Source organism: Oncorhynchus mykiss, chromosome 15, assembly GCF_013265735.2.
Source record: "Oncorhynchus mykiss isolate Arlee chromosome 15, USDA_OmykA_1.1, whole genome shotgun sequence".
Lineage (NCBI taxonomy): Eukaryota > Metazoa > Chordata > Actinopteri > Salmoniformes > Salmonidae > Oncorhynchus > Oncorhynchus mykiss.
The window spans coordinates 23,369,026-23,386,246 of NC_048579.1; the positions used below are offsets into that span (position 1 = coordinate 23,369,026).

The window sequence follows — 17,221 nt, forward strand, 5'->3', positions numbered from 1 at the left end:
CAGAGAGGATCCTAAAAATTCCAGACCAATAACCATGCAGGTTAGAGAATAGGACAAAGCAGTGGAGTAATGTACCCTCCACAGCATGACATATCACATAGGGGAGGTATCAGGAAATAGCCTATGCAGCTTAGTTTTGGAATAATGTAATCTGTAAGATCTTGAAATGTATCAGACAAGATCAAGGTACTTGAGCAGGTGTGGCCATCCTCCCAGTCTGCAACAGAAATGACAGTGGCTAGTTTTTCCTCCCATTTTGCCTTATTGGCATCCGTTTAGGGTGTGATTATTATTTGACCATGCTGGTCATTTATGGACATTTGAACATCTTGGCCATGTTCTGTTATACTGGCCACCCCTCATAGCCTGGTTCCTCTCTAGGTTTCTTCCTAGGTTTTGTCCTTTCTAGGGAGTTTTTCCTAGCCACTGTGCTTTGACACCTGCATTGCTTGCTGTTTGGGGTTTTAGGCTGGGTTTCTGTACAGCACTTTGAGATATCAGCTGATGTAAGAAGGGCTATATAAATAAATGGTGTTTGAAAAGTCAGACGAGATATGTTTGGCTGTGTGGTTGGACATATTTTGATACATCCATCAAACATGGAAGGTTTAGCATTTTCAAATGTAGGTAGATGTTTTAAGAGGAATTTGTAGGTATCAGAAAAAGTTATTTCTGGGAAGATTATAGGTTCCCTCAGCAAATCAGAGGCCAAGGTCATGTGTGTATATTACACACACCCCCTAAAGTTGACACCTACTCATTCCAGGTTTTTATTTTTTTAAACAATTTTCTACATTGTGGAATAGTGAAGACATCAAAAATATGAAATCATGTAAGCAAAAAGTGTTAAAAACAAAATATATTCTTCAAAGTAGCTATCCTTTGCATGCTATTGGCATTCTCTCAACCAGGTTGAGGTAGTCACCTGGAATGCATTTCAATTAACAGGCGTGCCGTAAGTTATTTTGTGGAATTGCTTTCCTTGAACCAATCAGTTGTGTTGTGACAAGGTAGGGGTAGTATACAGAAGAAAGCCCTATTTGGTAAAGTCCATATTATGGCAAGAACAGCACAAATAAGCAAATAAAACAGTCCGTTACTTTATAACATGAAATACTTGGAAAGTTTCTTCAAGTGCAGTCGCAAAAACCATCAAGCGCTATGAAACTGGCTCACATGAGGACCGCCACAGAACAGACCGAGTTACCTCTTCTGCAGAGGATAAGTTGAGTTAACTGCACCTCAGATTGCAGCCCAAATAAATGCTAGAGTTCAAGAAACAGAACCATCTGACCGTTAACTGTTCAGAAACTACATGAAATCAGGCCTTCATGGTTGAACTGCTGCAAAGACACCACTACTAAAGGACACCAATAAGAAGAGACGTGCTTGGGCCAAGAAGCTGGAGCAGACTTTAGACCTGTCGAAATCAGTCCTTTGGTTGGATGAGTGATTCCAACCGCCATGTCTTTGAGACGCAAAGTAGGTTAACAGATCTCTGCATGTGTAGTTACCACCGCAAAGGACTGAAGTCTGATGGTGCTTTGCTGGTAAGTCTGATTAATTTAGAATTCAAGTCTGACGAAATCAGTATGGCTACCACAACATTCTACAGTGATAAGCCATCCCATCTGGTTTGCACTTAGTGGGACTATCATTTGTTTTTCAACAGGACAATGACCCAGTACACCATCAGGCTGTGTAAGGGCTTTTTGACCAAGGAGAGTGATGGTGTGCTGCATCAGCCGACCTCAACCCAATTGAGATGGTTTGGGATGAGTTGGACCGCAGAGTGAAGGAAACGCAGCCAACAAGTGCTCAGCATGTGGGAACTCCTTCAAGACTGTTGGAAAAGCATTCTTCATGAAGCTGGTTGAGTGAATGCCATGAGTGTGCAAAGCTGTCAAGGCAAAGAATGGCTACTTTGAAGAATCTCAAATATTGATTAATTTAACATTTGTTACTACATGATACCATGTATTATTTCATGATTTTGATGTCGTCACCATCTCTACAATGTAGAAAATAGTACAAGTAAACAAAAACTCTTGCATAAGTAGGTGTCCAAACTTAACTGGTACTGTATACACATGTACACAGCCCTTTACTGTCCCCATGGAGAAGCAAACCAAGACAAGCACTGTAGTCAAGTGTTTATTGTACATTTCATAAATAGTGAGTACATACATGGTGAGCTTTAAGAGTTAATTCGTAAGTGTAGAGGATAACAATAAAAGTGCATTTACTTCACTTGTTACAATGTGCACGTGAAAAAAATTAGCATCTTGTGTCTTTTCTGTGAAGTCCTGAGGGGGGAATAAAATGTTGCAATTTAACAGAAAGGCAACATAACATTTCAAAAGCTGCTAAAAGTGTTTTACACACAGTACAGCAGGGTTTTTACAGTAGAGGACTACCTTGTGATTGAGAAATGCGTTTCTTCTGTTTAATCAAGTCTCTGGGTCCGAGCTTAATATTACTTTCAGTGTTGTCAGGGTTGGACAAAGCCGCTTTCCACAACTTCTCTGTAGGAACAAAATGAAAGGGCCATTAGTCAAACATTTCAACGCAAATGTTCAAATAACCTTAAATATAGCAACTGTCAAATGTTTTAAATGCTCTATGCAACCAATACAGGCTAAAACTGGTTTACACATTACATCAATAATGCTTTGGGCTTACCTTGAGATTTCTGTGCCGCGAGGTAGCATTGGTCCTGGTCCTGGTTTCTCCATTTGTCCTGAAGTGGGACAGAGACGCACACGCCAAGGTTCTCCTCATTTCGCTCCCTGATGACATCGCCATGGGGATGGCGGCGCGGCCCCCCCAACACAGCAGCGGGGGGCCGATGGGGCTCTTCACAGGAACAGTTCTTCTCCCTCAGTTTTGAGTGTGGACCCATGGGACACTTCTGGATGGATCAAGAATGTATTTGACCACTTAAAAAAAAGGTGCACTGCAGAAAAGGCACCACATTTCCAGTGGTGTAAAGTACTTAAGTAAAAACACTAAGTCCTACTTATGTAGTTTAGGGTATTTGACAACTTTTACTTCATTACATTCCTAAAGAAAGTCATGTACATTTTACTCCATCCATTTTCCCTGACACCCAAAAGTAATCATTACATTGACAGGAAATTGGTCCAATCATGCTTGTTTAGAGAACATCCCTACTACCTCAGATCTGCCAGAATCCCTAAAGACAAATGCTTAGTTTGTAAATTATGTCTGAGTGTTGGTGTGCCCCTGGCTATCTGTAAATAATTGTTTGCTTAATAAGGAATGTGAAGTGATATATACACTTTGATACTCAAGTATATTTTAAACACAATACTTACTCCATTTTACCAGGTGACTTTCACTTTTACTCAAGTCATGACAATTGGATACTTCTTCCAACCACTGACCATTTTCTGGTTGCTAAAATTCTAATAGTTTGCCTAAATTCAGTTTGACGAAAACAAGCAAGTATAGTGTGGAGAATCATAGCACCATTAAAACAAAGATGTGGTATTTTCAGCTGGTATATAAAACAGGAAGTAAAAAACAAACTTAATGGAAGCATAGAAAGTGTATAGGTTGGCCCTAGTCAAAAGTAGTGCACTATATCAAATAATGTGTCATGTACAACAGTGTGCAGTACTTGCCTCAGAGTGGCGCTTCATGGAGGACTGAGGCCTCCTGGGGTCCCTCAGTTTGGGCCCCGGTCCTGCCCGACAAGAACTGTTAGGTAGATTGATATTTCATGTCATTACGGCAGGAACATTTCATGTCAAACCAGCAGCAGACAAAAATACTAATTGAGAGCTTGGGACAATAAGGTTCTGTCTGCAAAGCGACAATTGAAATCATTGGCTTTAAAGTTCTAACCCCACCTTGGTTTGAATGCTGAAAGCAATTTCTCATCTTGTGTTCTTTTCAGCTTGACTTGGGGTATTTAGAGTACTGTGTATGTAGAGAACATTGAACATGACAAGGCTCTGTACATATGCTATGTACAAATGCAGATTGAACCTTAGTCCCAAGTGCAACATACTGTACAAGGCATAATCCAAAGTCCGAAAGCATAGAATGTGCCATGCCACAAACAATACCTGTTCTCAGAGGTCTCACCCTCCGTCTCTTCGTTTTGTGGTCCGCTGGGAACATCTGAACCGGAACCTTTCCTCGTTACCCGCCTCCGGGCAAGGCTTTTGCAGGCTGCACAAGTCTGGGCTAGGATATATTCCTCCCATGGTGGAATGGGGACCCCTTGTCGTTTTACAATCAGAGCATCCAGGCCTGGTCCTGGACTGCCAGGTCTCTTGTTCACTCTGCATTTTGTCGTCAAACATCTGGCACAGATGCGCTCCCTTTTGTGGCCACCAGGGGTCACCGTGTTCACATTGAAGGTCCGGTTAGCACAGAACTCTTGATCAGAGTGGCTCCTCCTGTCAACCTTGTCTCCGGGTCTGCATCCCTCTCCCTTAAGCCTGAGTGGAGCGGTTGTAGTGACTGAAACACGAGGATCTTTAGGCTCTTGGTCATGGTTTGGTTTCCGTTTGGGGCTAGACACCTTAAGTGGGCTGCCTCTGAGGATCTTGCGCTGCTCCTCAACATCAGAAGGCATCTTGCTGTGATAGTAGACGTTGCCAAAGTCGCCCAGCCAGCTAGTTGAGGGACGGTACGTGGGTAACCTCCCAAAGGAGGTATCCTGATGATCAAGGTCACTCACCGCACCCCTCTTTTGACTGGTCTCTGGAGACTTGGGCGCATTGTCCGTTTTGTTAGGACTGGATATTGCAGGTACCTCCATCACATTGGGGACCATCTCTGCCAATAAAACATTTTCATTCGAAGGGCTCTCCGCAATGGGGACTCCCTCCACTAGAGAGACCACCTCAGCTATGGGGACCTTCTCCGCCCCAGGGACCTCAACCGTGGGGACCTCCTCCACCATGGGGACTTCCTCCACCATGGGGACTTCCTCCACCATGGGGACTTCCTCCACGACCACAGGGCTCAGTGCCTCCCTGTGTGGCTCCATCAGGCCCTGCTGGATCATAAACTCTGCTGAGGGGACGTACGGTGCCAGAGACGCCGACCACACAGACGCCTCAATCTTCCTCAGCTCTTCTAAGTACTCCATGTCAAAGGGCAGGTGGAGGATCTTAAAATAGACACTCTTGGAGCCGTTCCCACTCAGTTCTCCGTCATCACTTGTAAATTGAGGAGCATCTGCAGTGTGGCTTTGGACCACCACTCTGTAGTCCATATCGGATTCAGAATTCCCTGGTCGTTCGGACAGTGTTTTCGCCATGAATGCGTTGCAATCGTCAAGAGCAAGGAAGTTATCTGGTCTGCCACTCGAGCATGCTCCCTCCATTAGAAGTATATCCGTGCAGGCTTGCTGGAGACACTGATCCCCCTCCTCCCCAACCAAACCCATCCCCTCCTGGCCATGGAGCATCCTGCCCTGTGAGACCTTGTGGTGGTGGAGGGAGGAGGAAGAGCAGAGCTGTACCAAGTCTTCATCGGTCGCAGACACACTGTGGGCGGTGCACAGTTCAGATGTCTCATGGGAGTGGAGGATATTTAACCCTGTGGGCGTGCTGCGGCACTCCAGCCTCAACTCCTCCACCTAAGATAAAAGATAGGATGGTATTTTGTCAGTTTACACAAATTTGCCTTGCGTCATAAACTCATTACAAGACACAGAAAATATAGAGAAACAGAACACCAGGAACAGTACAGGGGATAAATATGAATGACAAATTCACATCACCTCTGTCTGGAACACAAAGCTGCCCTTCTGGGGTGCAGCAGACCTGGTGGAAATAGGAGTGTTGTTGGGGGTGGGTGCCAATACAACATCCTCGTAAGCTGCTGATTTAGACATCACCTCCTGCACAGCAGAGGCTGGGGATAGTGACTGGGCAGCTGTGCAACTGGTGTCGCTGCCAGATTCAGAGTTGGTTTGGACATTACTTTTCATAGACGAGTCAGCATTAGAGAGTTTGGGGTCAGAGCGTGCTGCTCCTAATGTGGGCTCAGTCTGTACCTAGGATAAAAGGGGAATATTGTCTTAGTACTGCTGTATACAAAATAAACACTGAATTAAGATGTGCAACATAATACATATAGGTACATTGTACATATGGATAATGTGCAGCCACAGTGCCTTCGGAAAGTATTCAGATCTGTTGACTTTACAACCCTTTTCTAAAACGGATTAAATAAAAATACTCCGCAATCTACACACAACACCCCATAAAAAAGCAAAACCTGGTTTAGAAATGTTTGCTTTATTAAAAAAAACATTTACATAAGTTCAGACCCTTTGCTATGAAACTCAATTTGTGCTCAGGCGATTCCAGTTTCCATTGATCATCCTTGAGATGTTTCTACAACTTGATTGGAGTCCACCTGTGGTAAATTCAATTGACTCGACATTTGGAAAGGCACACACACCTGTCTATATAAGGTCCCACAGTAGACAGTGCATGTCAAAGGGAAAGCCAAGCCAAGAGGCCAAAGGAATTGTCGGTAGAACTCCGAGACTGGATTGTGTCGAGGCACAGATCTGGGGAAGGGTACCAAAACATTTCTGCAGCATTGAAGGTCCCAAGAACAGTGGCCTCCATCATTCTTAAATGGAAGTTGGGAACCACCAAGACTCTTCCTAGAGCTGTCCACCCAGCCAAACTGAGAAATCAGGGGAGAAGGGCCATGGTCAGGGAGGTGACCAAGAACCCGATGATCCCCAAAAGAGCCCCAGAGTTCCTTTGTGGAGATGGGAGAAGGACAACAATTTCTGCAGATAGCGCGCTTGGAATTTGCCAAGGGAACCTAAAGGACTAAGACCATGAGAAACAAGATTCTCTGGTCTGATGAAACCAAGATGGAAAACGTCGGCCTGAATGCCAAGCGTCACATCTGGAGGAAACCAGGCCCCATCCCTACAGTGACGCATAGTGGTGGAAGCAGCATGCTGTGGGCATGTTTTTCAGCAGCAGGGACTGGGAGACAAGTCAGGATCGAGGGAAAGATGAAGGAGCGAAGTACAGACAGACTTAATGAAGTCCTGAGCGCTCTGGAGCAGGTTCTCAGACTAGAGGGTGAACCTTCGCCCCAATAGGACAACGACCCTAAGCACACAGCCAAGACACCGCATGAGTGGTTTCTGTACAAGTCTCTGAATGTCCTTGAGCTGCCCAGCCAGAGCCCGGACTTGAACCCGAGCGAACTACTCTGGAGAGACATGAAAACAGATGTGCAGCAATGCCCCCCATCCAACCTGACAGAGCTTGAGGGGATCTGCAGCGAAGGCAGACACTCCCGAAAAACAGGTGTGCAAAGCTTGTAGTGTCATACGTAAGGCTGTAATCGCTGCCAAAGGTGCTTCAACAAAGTTGAGTAAAGGGTCTGAATATTTTTGCAAACGTAATCTTTTTATAAATTAGCAAATATTTCTAAAAACACTGTTTTGCTTTCTTATGGGGTATTGTGTGTAAATGGTAAAAAAAATAGTCAACTTTAGAATAAGGTTGTAATGTAACAAAATGTGGAGAAAGTCAAAGGGTCTGAATACTTTCCGAAAGCACAATACCTCAGAGTTGATCATCTCCCTGCTGGTGGCTGGGGCATTGTGCTGGTAGCGGAACCTGTGGGCATCAGTCATAGACATGTATCCATTATTATTAGTATGTATGAGGTGATTTGAGGTAGCATCTAAAAAGCTTTGACATATGAAGGTGTTAATGCATTGTATGGTATACTGATGTTTCAGAATTCTTTGTTTGGTCTATTTCACACAATCATTGGCTTGGCATACGACATTGGTAATGAAAGCAATGTGAACTTATATAAAATACTACAAACAACCTGCGTGCATGGTAAGCCATGGTCTGTGGGTAGTGGGTAGTGTGGTAGTGGGGGTTGATCATACGCCTGTAGTCCGCCAGGTGGAGCTGAGAGTGGGGTAGGATGTAACCCGGAGGCTCCATGTAGGGACTGGGCTGGAAGGGACTCGGCATCATCATACCATAACCTCCTGACAAATAGATTTTAATTCAAACATGGTGTCCAGCTTTATTTTAAGTGACAATTCAACTAACACATGACCTACATGACACTTAAATCTGTAAAGTGTTAACGTGGACCTTATAGACCCTGGTCAAAAGTCGTGTACTATGTATAGGTATGTGTGCCATTAGTGTAATAATAGGGTGCCATTTAGGAGGTCAATACCTCCATGGTACTTACATACACATTTAGGAGGTCAATACCTCCATGGTACTTACCCATCCCAGGGAAGCCGCAGTAAGGGTTGTATGGCATGGGCCACTGATAGGGTAGAGCAGAGGGGTAAAGCTGGGAAGGGAATGGCTGGGAAGGGAATGGCTGGGAAGGGAATGGCTGGGAAGGGAATGGCTGGGAAGGGAATGGCTGGGAAGGGAATGGCTGGGAAGGGAATGGCTGGGAAGGGAATGGCTGGGAAGGGTGTATGTAGAAGAATGGTCTGCTGTGCTGGATGTGGTGATGGGGCTGCTGGTGCTCAAATGACAAAGTAGATTTTTTTAATATTCACAGGATACATATTAGTGTACACAGTTCAATGACATTCTCTTGCCTTGGGTGTATTTAGTCAGATTCCGTTGCGCAACATTGTGCAAGCGGCAGGTAGCCTAGTGGTTAGAGCGTTGGACAAGTAACCGAGCTGACAAGGTAATAAATAATCTGTCATTCTGCCCCTTTGAGAAGAACAATGAACGGAGCAGAACTGACTTGCCTAGTTAAGGAAAAGGTCAAATAAATAGTCGGTTGCAAAATGTTAAAAACCGTTATTTGTATAATAGAATCATGCATTTGTTGCAGGACATTATCTTTTTGGAGTACTGTTCCCACACAGAATTCGATTAACAAATACATCCCAGTTAATTTGTGACAGGTGGGATTGAAACCCTGAATGGTAATCCTGTTGTATTCATTAGTTTGATTCCATTCTAAAACATTTAGTTGCAAATGTTTTTCAACAGAAAACATTTGTTTACTCTAAACTAAAGGAACAAAGCGGGGAGGCCTACCAGAGGTGTGTGTATTCATTACAGATTGACGCAAAACATTGTAAAGCGAAAACGAGTTTGTTGGACAAATTTAATTATGTCCCCCCTTGTTTGCGCAGTTAGTTTCCATTGCAATAACGATTACGGAATTTGTCCAATTTAAAATGTTGTAAAAGGTTTTACATTGAGTTTAGCAACGGACTAAGACTAATGACTATACCCAAGTCTCACAAGGGAGGAACTTCGTAACTATTAACACAGAAGGAAATTCCAACAAACATCCGCTACATTCACTTGCAATAAATGCTTACTTGCTGGTGTGGGGGCTGGTCCTCTGGACGTGGAACTCCGTAAGGTCCAGGGTGACCTGGGTGTCGGGGGCCCGGGCCCGGTTGAGGTCCATGGGCTGGATTGGGCCCACGAGGGCCCGCTCCAAATGCATGCTGTGCTGTAGACGCGGTTGTTTCCATATCTGTAGGAGAATTAAACAAAACGCAGGGTGAAGAGTTGGACATTTCCTACACAATTCAGTTCCACTTCCTCATCTCATCAATCAGTGTTGGTATTTTCTACAGTTTACCATGTATATTTGTTTGACTGAATTGTCAAAGGCTTTTGAAAGTATGTCTAAGCACACAAAGGCTTTAAGAACACTAAGCTCTTTAAATTATTGCGCTAAAATTGGGGGGGAAGAGGCAGGCAATGAACAGATTTTACGTACTCGCAAAACGAATATAACTATCTAGGAACCAGTATGCAGGCGTGATGGGAATTAAATAGGGAATTGAAGAGGGTTGGGCCATTGACCACGTTTTGGATATATTTTTTTAAAGAACCGATGAGCTGTACTAATTATACAAGGTGCACCTGATTCCGTTCACCCAGCTACCCAATAAACTCGTAAAAGGGGTTGTCGTAATGGCGGTAGAGATACTCTCAATGATCGGCTATGAAAAGCCACCTGACATTTACTGCTGAGGTGCTGACCTGTTGCACCCTCGACAACCACTGATTATTATTTGCCCCTGCTGGTCATCTATGAAAATTTGAACATCTTGGCCATGTTCTGTTATAATCTCCACCCGGCCCAGCCAGAAGAGGAATGGCCACCCCTCATAGCCTGGTTCCTCTCTAGATTTATTCCTCGGTTCTGGCCTTTCTAGGGGAGTTTTTACTAGCCACCATGCTTCTACACCTGCATTGCTTGCTGTTTTAGGCTGGGTCTCTGTACAGCACTTTGAGATATCAGCTGATGTAAGAAGCGCTTTATAAATACATTTGATGGCGCTCATTGGGCAAGTTTCTTTTGCATGACCAGGTGCCACAGGTGGGCTGAGTTTGGTATTTTAGAACATTCCATTGGTCCTTAAATTAAATCTCCAGGCACCGGGGCACCAGGCCATGCAAAACAATCTCGCCCGTTGTTTTCACTTGCATCATTACCAGTAAATGTATAAAGCTAACGAAAACTAGCTTGCACATCAGTAATTGAAAGCAGTAACTGTAATTTGCAATCATAGTCTAAATTAGACTGTCAGCAACTTAACTGCTATGGCCGACTGACAAAATCCTACATGGCAATAGCATTGTCTCATGTCAAGTAGTCTAATATTTGCCATTTATCGAGTTCTATAATTTTCTAGCGTAAAATTGTTATAATTCCAAACCATATGAACACTTACTAACAGGTGTAATAAACCACAGCCAGGTACAATGAAATTCCTTTTAATAATGCACACACTGGTCACGCAAATCAACATTTCAAAGCCACCAACCCTGTGCTGGTGAATAAGTAGGTATTTAACCCCCAAAGAATACAGTACAGTGCTAGCTAACAGGCTGTGTCTATGGACCTCCTGAAAGTGTACTTTATTAGCCAAGGAGACTTCAACCAAGTCTCCTTGGTTTATCACCCCAAAAAATAAAAGTGTCCATCTATATTGTGCAATCTACTAAGTGCTCTTTTTCTGTGCCATTTTATTTGATCAATGGTGTGACATTAACATCTTGTGTCTCCTCTCTTGGTGGACCCTGGAAGAAGCAGAAGAAAATTAGAAAAAGATTCATACACCAACATAACACAGCAAGGTCTTAATGCACTATAAAAAGGGAATTAGGGTTCAATTTAGGATGCAACCAAGTATTGGCAATAGTGAAAAAACAGCAGAAGATTGAAGAAAAAAACATTACCTTTTCCCCTGTGACATCGTGTTGGCTCCTCTTCCTCATCTCGCACTCTCTGGTACACCAATGGCTTCCACAGAGCTTTCCTCAGTGCCAGTCTTTCTGAAAACAACCAGACCTGAACATTACGCTCTCACATTCATAGAAAACACATCTGAAGTCATACGCGTCAGGCGTTTGAGTGTTGATTTAGGGTCCGTTTTGCATTTTGGATCACAACGAAGAAGGTTACATGGGGGGGGGGGGGGGGGACGGACACCTGATCATAGCTCAGCACTCCTACTCAGATTCTTGACACATGGCCCCAGGTCAATGCTGTAGATACTTTGGACAGCTAAAGAACATCCATTAAAATCTATTGATCGGGATTGGTTTATATTACCTTGCAGTGAGGCATGTGGTTTTCGTCTGGGCTTGGCCCTACCCCTCTCCCACCTACCCGGTTCTGAAGTCTCAATGCCCTCTCTGCATAGTCCATCTAGAGAGAGCAGATCTATGGTTTAGTGTACAGGGAAATCAAAATCAGCCAACTCTGGCCCCAATAATGCATGAGTAGTACGATGTTCCTATGAGTCCATATTTAAGTCAATGATGCCCTAATGGGCATACTTGGGGCCATTAGAGTGAACCCATTAGTTTACTAATCAAATTGCAACGGTCGGAGGTTCTACGCCCATTCTAGTGAATCTATTTTTTACAAAGAATACTTACCTTTGCATGTCCTGTGTTCGTTATCCCCTGCATCATGCCCACCTTCCACCACATGGCCTTCATAATACTCCAGCTCTGATCTCACCAGCACCATCTCTGGTTCCTCCTGCTGCTGCTCCTCCTCCTCCTCTGGTCCGACAGCCGCTCTACACTGGCCTCTCTTACAGCTGGGTTTGGGATGCTGTTGGATGTGTAGAGGCTGGTGTTTCTTGGGGACAGAGTGCTTCTGCACGACCACCCTAGTGGGGTGCGCGCTCTCATCACGCGTCCTTGCAGACTGTTGTTCCTGCTCGACAACGTCATCAGAATCCCCCGCCTCATCATCAGCGTACACCCTCGGGCTGTGATGAACTTTAACCCTGCTCGCCCCTCCTTTCAACAGGCTCGAGCCACAGCAGGCGCACAAAAGCTTCTTGGACTTAGGACAGACTTTCTTGACCCCTGGCTCTCTGAGGTGCTCGACCTCCGCAGGGAACCTCCTCCCTGCGTAGACGGAGCTTCTGGGAAACCGATCCATGTCCTCCAGGTCGGTGGAGAACATCTCCTCTCGGGACGAGAGCTCATCTAGGGAGGGACTGAGGACACTGAGCCTTCCATGGGCTGTCTGTGGGGGGCAGTAGTAGGAGTAGTAGTGGTGACAGGCTGGGGAGGAGGTGGTAGTGATCCGGCTGGAGGACAGGGAAGCCTGGAGGTCTCCACACAGCAGAGCAGAGCTGGAGCTGGCAGAGCAGTCCTTCTGCAGAGCTCCAGCTGTCAGAACCTTGTCCAAATTAAATCCAATTAAAGTTTGCCATAATATAGAGAATACAATGAAACTAGAGGTCGACCGATTATTCGGAATGGCTGATTTCAAGTTTTCATAACAATTGGAAATCAGTATTTTTGAACACCGATTTGGCAGATTTATTTTTATACATTTATTTAACTAGGCAAGTTAGTTAAGAACACATTCTTATTTTCAATGACGGCCTAGGAACAGTGTGTCAACTGCCTTGTTCTGGGGCAGAACGACAGATTTTTACCTGGTCAGCTCCGGGATTCAATCTTGCAACCTTACAGTTAACTAACGTTAGTCCAACACTACCACCTGCCTCTCATTGCACTCCACGAGGAGCCTACCTCTTACGCGAATGCAGTAAGAAGCCAAGGTAAGTTGCTAGCTAGCATTAAACTTATCTTATAAAGTAACAATCATAATCACTAGTTACCTACACGGTTCATGATATTACTAGTTTATCTAGCGTGTCCTGCGTTGCATATAATCGATACGGTGCGCATTCTCGGAAAAAGGACTGTCGTTGCGCCAACGTGTACCTAACCATAAACATCAATGCCTTTCTTAAAATCAATACACAGAAGTATACATTTAAGCCTGCATATTTAGCTGAAAGAAATCCAGGTTAGCAGGCAATATTAACCAGGTGAAATTGTGTCACTTCTCTTGCGTTCATTGCACGCAGAGTCAGGGTATATGCGATAATAATAAACGTTATCAAACGTTTTGTTTTCGAAATGATAATTTCCGGATTCGACCATATTAATGACCAAAGGCTCGTATTTCTGTGTGTTATTATATTATAATTAAGTCTATGATTTGATAGAGCAGTATGACTGAGCGGTGGTAGGCAGCAGCAGGCACGTAAGTATTCATTCAAACAGCACTTTCGTGCGTTTTGCCAGCAGCTCTTCGCTCTGCTTCAAGCATTGCGCTGTTTATGACTTCAAGCCTATCAACTCCCGAGATTAGGCTGGTGTAACCGATGTAAAATGGTTAGCGGGGTGCGCGCTAATAGCGTTTCAAACTTCACCCGCTTTAAGACGTGGAGTAGTTGTTCCCCTTGATCTGCAAGGGTTTTGTGGAGCGATGGGTAACACTGCTTCGAGGGTGGCTGTTGTCGATGTGTTCCTGGTTCGAGCCCAGGTAGGAGCGAGGAGAGGGACGGAAGCTATACTGTCACACTGGCAATACTAAAGTTCCTATAAGAACATCCAATAGTCAAAGATAGATGAAATACAAATGGTATAGAGTGAAATAGTCCTATAAATACTATATTAACTACAACCTAAAACCTCTTACCTTGGAATATTGAAGTCTCATGTTAAAAGGAACCACCAGCTTAAATATGTTCTCATGTTCTGAGCAAGGAACTTAAACGTTAGCTTTTTTACATGGCACATATTGCACTTTTACTTTATTCTCCAACACTGTTATTGCAATATTTAAACCAAATGTTTCATTATTTATTTGAGGCTAAATAGATTTTTATTGATGTATTATATTAAGTTAAAATTCAGTATTGTTGTAATTGTCATTATTACAATTTTGTTTTTAATTACAAAAAAATTGGCCAATTAATCGGTATCGGCTTTTTTTTGGTTCTCCAATTAATCGGTATCGGCTTTTTTTTGGTTCTCCAATATATCGGTATCGCTGTTAAAATCAATCGGTCGACCTCTAAATGAAATGCTTACAAGGTCTCAACAAACACTGCAGATTAAAAATAAAAAATAAAGATTACAATTATAGTAAAAAGTTACCTTGTCAAAGGGCAGATGGAGGATCTGGTAGGAAAGGTCAACATCCAGTTTAGACAGACCTTTCCTATCTGGAACATCAAATGTTTCTTCCCCACATTTAGTGTCCTCTAAGGCTTGCCAGTCAGAGGCTAGGGGGGATGGTAGTGACTGTGTGGAGAGCAGGTTGGAGCAGTGGCCCTGCCACCTAGGTCCCTCAGTGGAACTAGTACCATCTGGATTGGTGCAGTCCTCCTCTGCCTCGTTGTCTATGTTTTCAGGTCTGGGGCTGTCTTCAGACTGCAAGACAGCAGACTGGAGGCAAAGACTTTCCAAAGAACAGCGATGAAGAGACTCCTCCGCATGTTGCTGCTGGTCCAGGTTCTCCTCAAGCTCCTCGTGAATAGATGAGCTGTCCAATGGGGTGTCTTCGTCAGAGTCTACAGCCCAGCCCTCCTTACCCAGCCCGCCGAGGCGTCGGCTTGACTCACCGTCATAGACTGCTGTCGTGGAGTTACCGACGCTGAACAATCTGCCCATCGGAAACGACGACTGCAATTGGCTGCCTTCCAATTTACCACAAGAGGCTCCATGACCACTGTGTATGTCTCCCCCCACCACCACCTCACAAGATTTCCTTTCCCCATCTGGTGAGAATATTCCGGAAGATTGTGAAACAACACCGGAATCCAGCTCTTTCTCAGAACCCTGCATCTCGTTGGCCCGGAGTTTGTCCAGACATTCTATGAGCTTGTTGAGCGCATCACTCGGGTCCGTCTGAGCCTCAGAACAGACCACCTCTCTCTGGGTGTGATCCTGGTGGTGGTGAATTAACTAATTAATAAATGAGAGAATATATAAAATAGCCTTATTCATCTGTGCACAAGAATACATACATACATGGTGGTGTTGTTGCTGTTGGCGGAACATGGGGTCATGCACAGGAGGTAGATGGAAATGGGGTGGTTCATACATGCGTCTGTAATCAACTGGATGCATGTGTGGCGCGTGTGGGACAACATATCCACCAGGATACTGCATGTATGGGTATGCAGACATGTATGGACTAGGACGTCCAAAGGGATAAACTCCTGCGGAGAACATAAGCTTTTTTTTTAAGACAATGACCATGCGGCAAAATATTTGCATCCCTGAAAAAAAATATATAAAACACTAATAATCCATAATCCACTGAAATTATGGTTTGAGAAAAACTATACGTCGCAAATATAGTGCACTAAAAGGTTCACGTCCAAAGCAGTGCACTACAGCACTATATAGGAAATAGGGTGCCATTTGATTTGGGATACAAACAAAGAAACGTGAAAGGTAGGCCTACCGGAACCAGGTAAGCCATAGTGGTTGTATGGGTTATTCATATTATGCCACTGATTGTGATGATGATACATGTTGTAGTAAGGTTGAGAAGCCGGCTGAACATAGAAGAAGGGCCTTGGGTGATTGACCTGCCGCTGGTTTTGCTGACCGCTTTCCATCGACTGTTGGTGTTTGCTCCCTTCTGTATTAAAAAGAAAACGAACAATCATTGTCATTCCATTATGTTATGAATAATCAGTGTGAATATATATAAAAACGTTTTAGATCATATCAGTTCATTCAGAGAGCTTCAGAATCACAAATAATTGGTGCACACTGGTAGTAGCCTCTTGCCAGACATTGTGTCTAGAGATATGGACTTGCCTGGAAACCCGACGGGAACTTTCCTGATTCAAACGCTAATTTCTGCACGACGTAGAATTCTACGCAATTTCAACGTTGGGTTTCCAGGTAAAGCAATGGAGTTGGCAAGAGTAGAAACAGATATAGGACCAGGCTACAGTGACATTTATATCCATATTTAAACTTTGAGAACACTTGACAGGTAAATAGACATGGCTATGGGAAATTTGATTGGCCTACCGTCCATTTTCTGATGTATTCAACGATTATCAAAATGAAAGCGCTGGAAACGAGATGAGGCCTTACTTCACAACGTTACCACTACCAATTGGAAACACTTTTTTCCCTGAGTAATTTTACTTGGTAGACTCTTTCAGAATTATACTAAAATCTAATCTTCAATAGTTTGAGCTACGGATATCTACTGCCCTAACCGTTCAATCAGTTTTATAGATCACACCTGTGCTCCTAATTTGTTTTTTGTTTTGTTTTTTACATTTCACCGACATTTTCTCCCAGAAGAGGGCGCCATTTGCCGTGGAGAGACATTTGAAGATGGACTGAGGGGATTCGATTAAGTTGCCTCGAGTTGAACCCGGCTATGGCCCGTCACGTGATTTGGCAAGGCGGTGAGGGAGTCGCGCTGTGCTCAAATTGAACGTTAATCTGCGCCGCTTGGTCATATGGTCAACAATGCAGCATGGTGCATCGTTCATAAACATTAATCTCTTTTACATAAAATATATGTTCGAATTTTCAAACTATTTTTAATTGAGGAGGCGGATAAAGCGGTTTTATCAAAAGCAATTAATTGTGCATGTGAAAAGCCCAAATCTTAGTCATTACTCCACGTGCTTAAAGCCCCCATGCAGTCTTTGTCATTTTATTTTTAAATCATCACTTTATGTCTAATAAATCACTGTGTATGTTTCTTTAACGAAAATAACTCCAAAATATATATTTTTCAAATGTATTTCCCTGAGCCTCCTTTGGCCTTTGAAATGCTCAGTCTGATCACATGGGTGTTAGGAAACAAATGTGAAGATATTTACATACAGAGCCCCGATTGGCTGATAGGTTGGTCTAGA

General features: G+C 43.8%; 2 protein-coding genes across 7 annotated transcripts; both read right to left on the reverse strand.

Annotated features, from left to right (window-relative positions):
* Positions 1-2,141: 2,141 nt before the first annotated feature.
* LOC110489829 lies at positions 2,142-9,961 on the reverse strand. Of its 4 annotated transcripts, none has more exons than XM_036944091.1 (11): positions 9,766-9,961; positions 9,356-9,516; positions 8,283-8,526; positions 7,864-8,032; positions 7,589-7,643; positions 5,765-6,040; positions 4,095-5,620; positions 3,648-3,723; positions 2,683-2,911; positions 2,418-2,525; positions 2,142-2,306 (listed from the first exon to the last, which is right to left on the reverse strand). In XM_036944091.1, the coding sequence occupies exons 1-11, from the start codon at positions 9,845-9,847 to the stop codon at positions 2,278-2,280; spliced, it is 2,955 nt and encodes a 984-aa protein (XP_036799986.1). In that variant the 5' UTR covers positions 9,848-9,961; the 3' UTR covers positions 2,142-2,277. The 4 variants fall into 4 exon arrangements, with proteins under 4 accessions (XP_036799986.1, XP_036799985.1, XP_036799984.1 ...); XM_036944090.1 differs by having other exon boundaries at positions 8,283-8,529; positions 9,766-9,960; XM_036944089.1 differs by having other exon boundaries at positions 8,283-8,535; positions 9,766-9,960.
* A 792-nt stretch (positions 9,962-10,753) lies between these two features.
* On the reverse strand, positions 10,754-16,825 carry LOC110489830 (bucky ball). 3 transcript variants are annotated; one of them, XM_036944093.1, is made up of 8 exons: positions 16,374-16,825; positions 15,793-15,972; positions 15,354-15,544; positions 14,478-15,269; positions 11,940-12,699; positions 11,668-11,706; positions 11,235-11,330; positions 10,754-11,075 (listed from the first exon to the last, which is right to left on the reverse strand). In XM_036944093.1, exons 1-8 carry the CDS (start codon positions 16,378-16,380, stop codon positions 11,044-11,046), a joined length of 2,097 nt encoding a protein of 698 aa, XP_036799988.1. In that variant the 5' UTR covers positions 16,381-16,825; the 3' UTR covers positions 10,754-11,043. The 3 variants fall into 3 exon arrangements, 2 of the variants coding, with proteins under 2 accessions (XP_036799988.1, XP_021418449.2); XM_021562774.2 differs by having other exon boundaries at positions 11,611-11,706; positions 16,374-16,809; XR_002468627.2 differs by having other exon boundaries at positions 11,019-11,075; positions 11,235-11,326; positions 11,611-11,706; positions 16,374-16,822.
* Between the last annotated feature and the right edge of the window lie 396 nt (positions 16,826-17,221).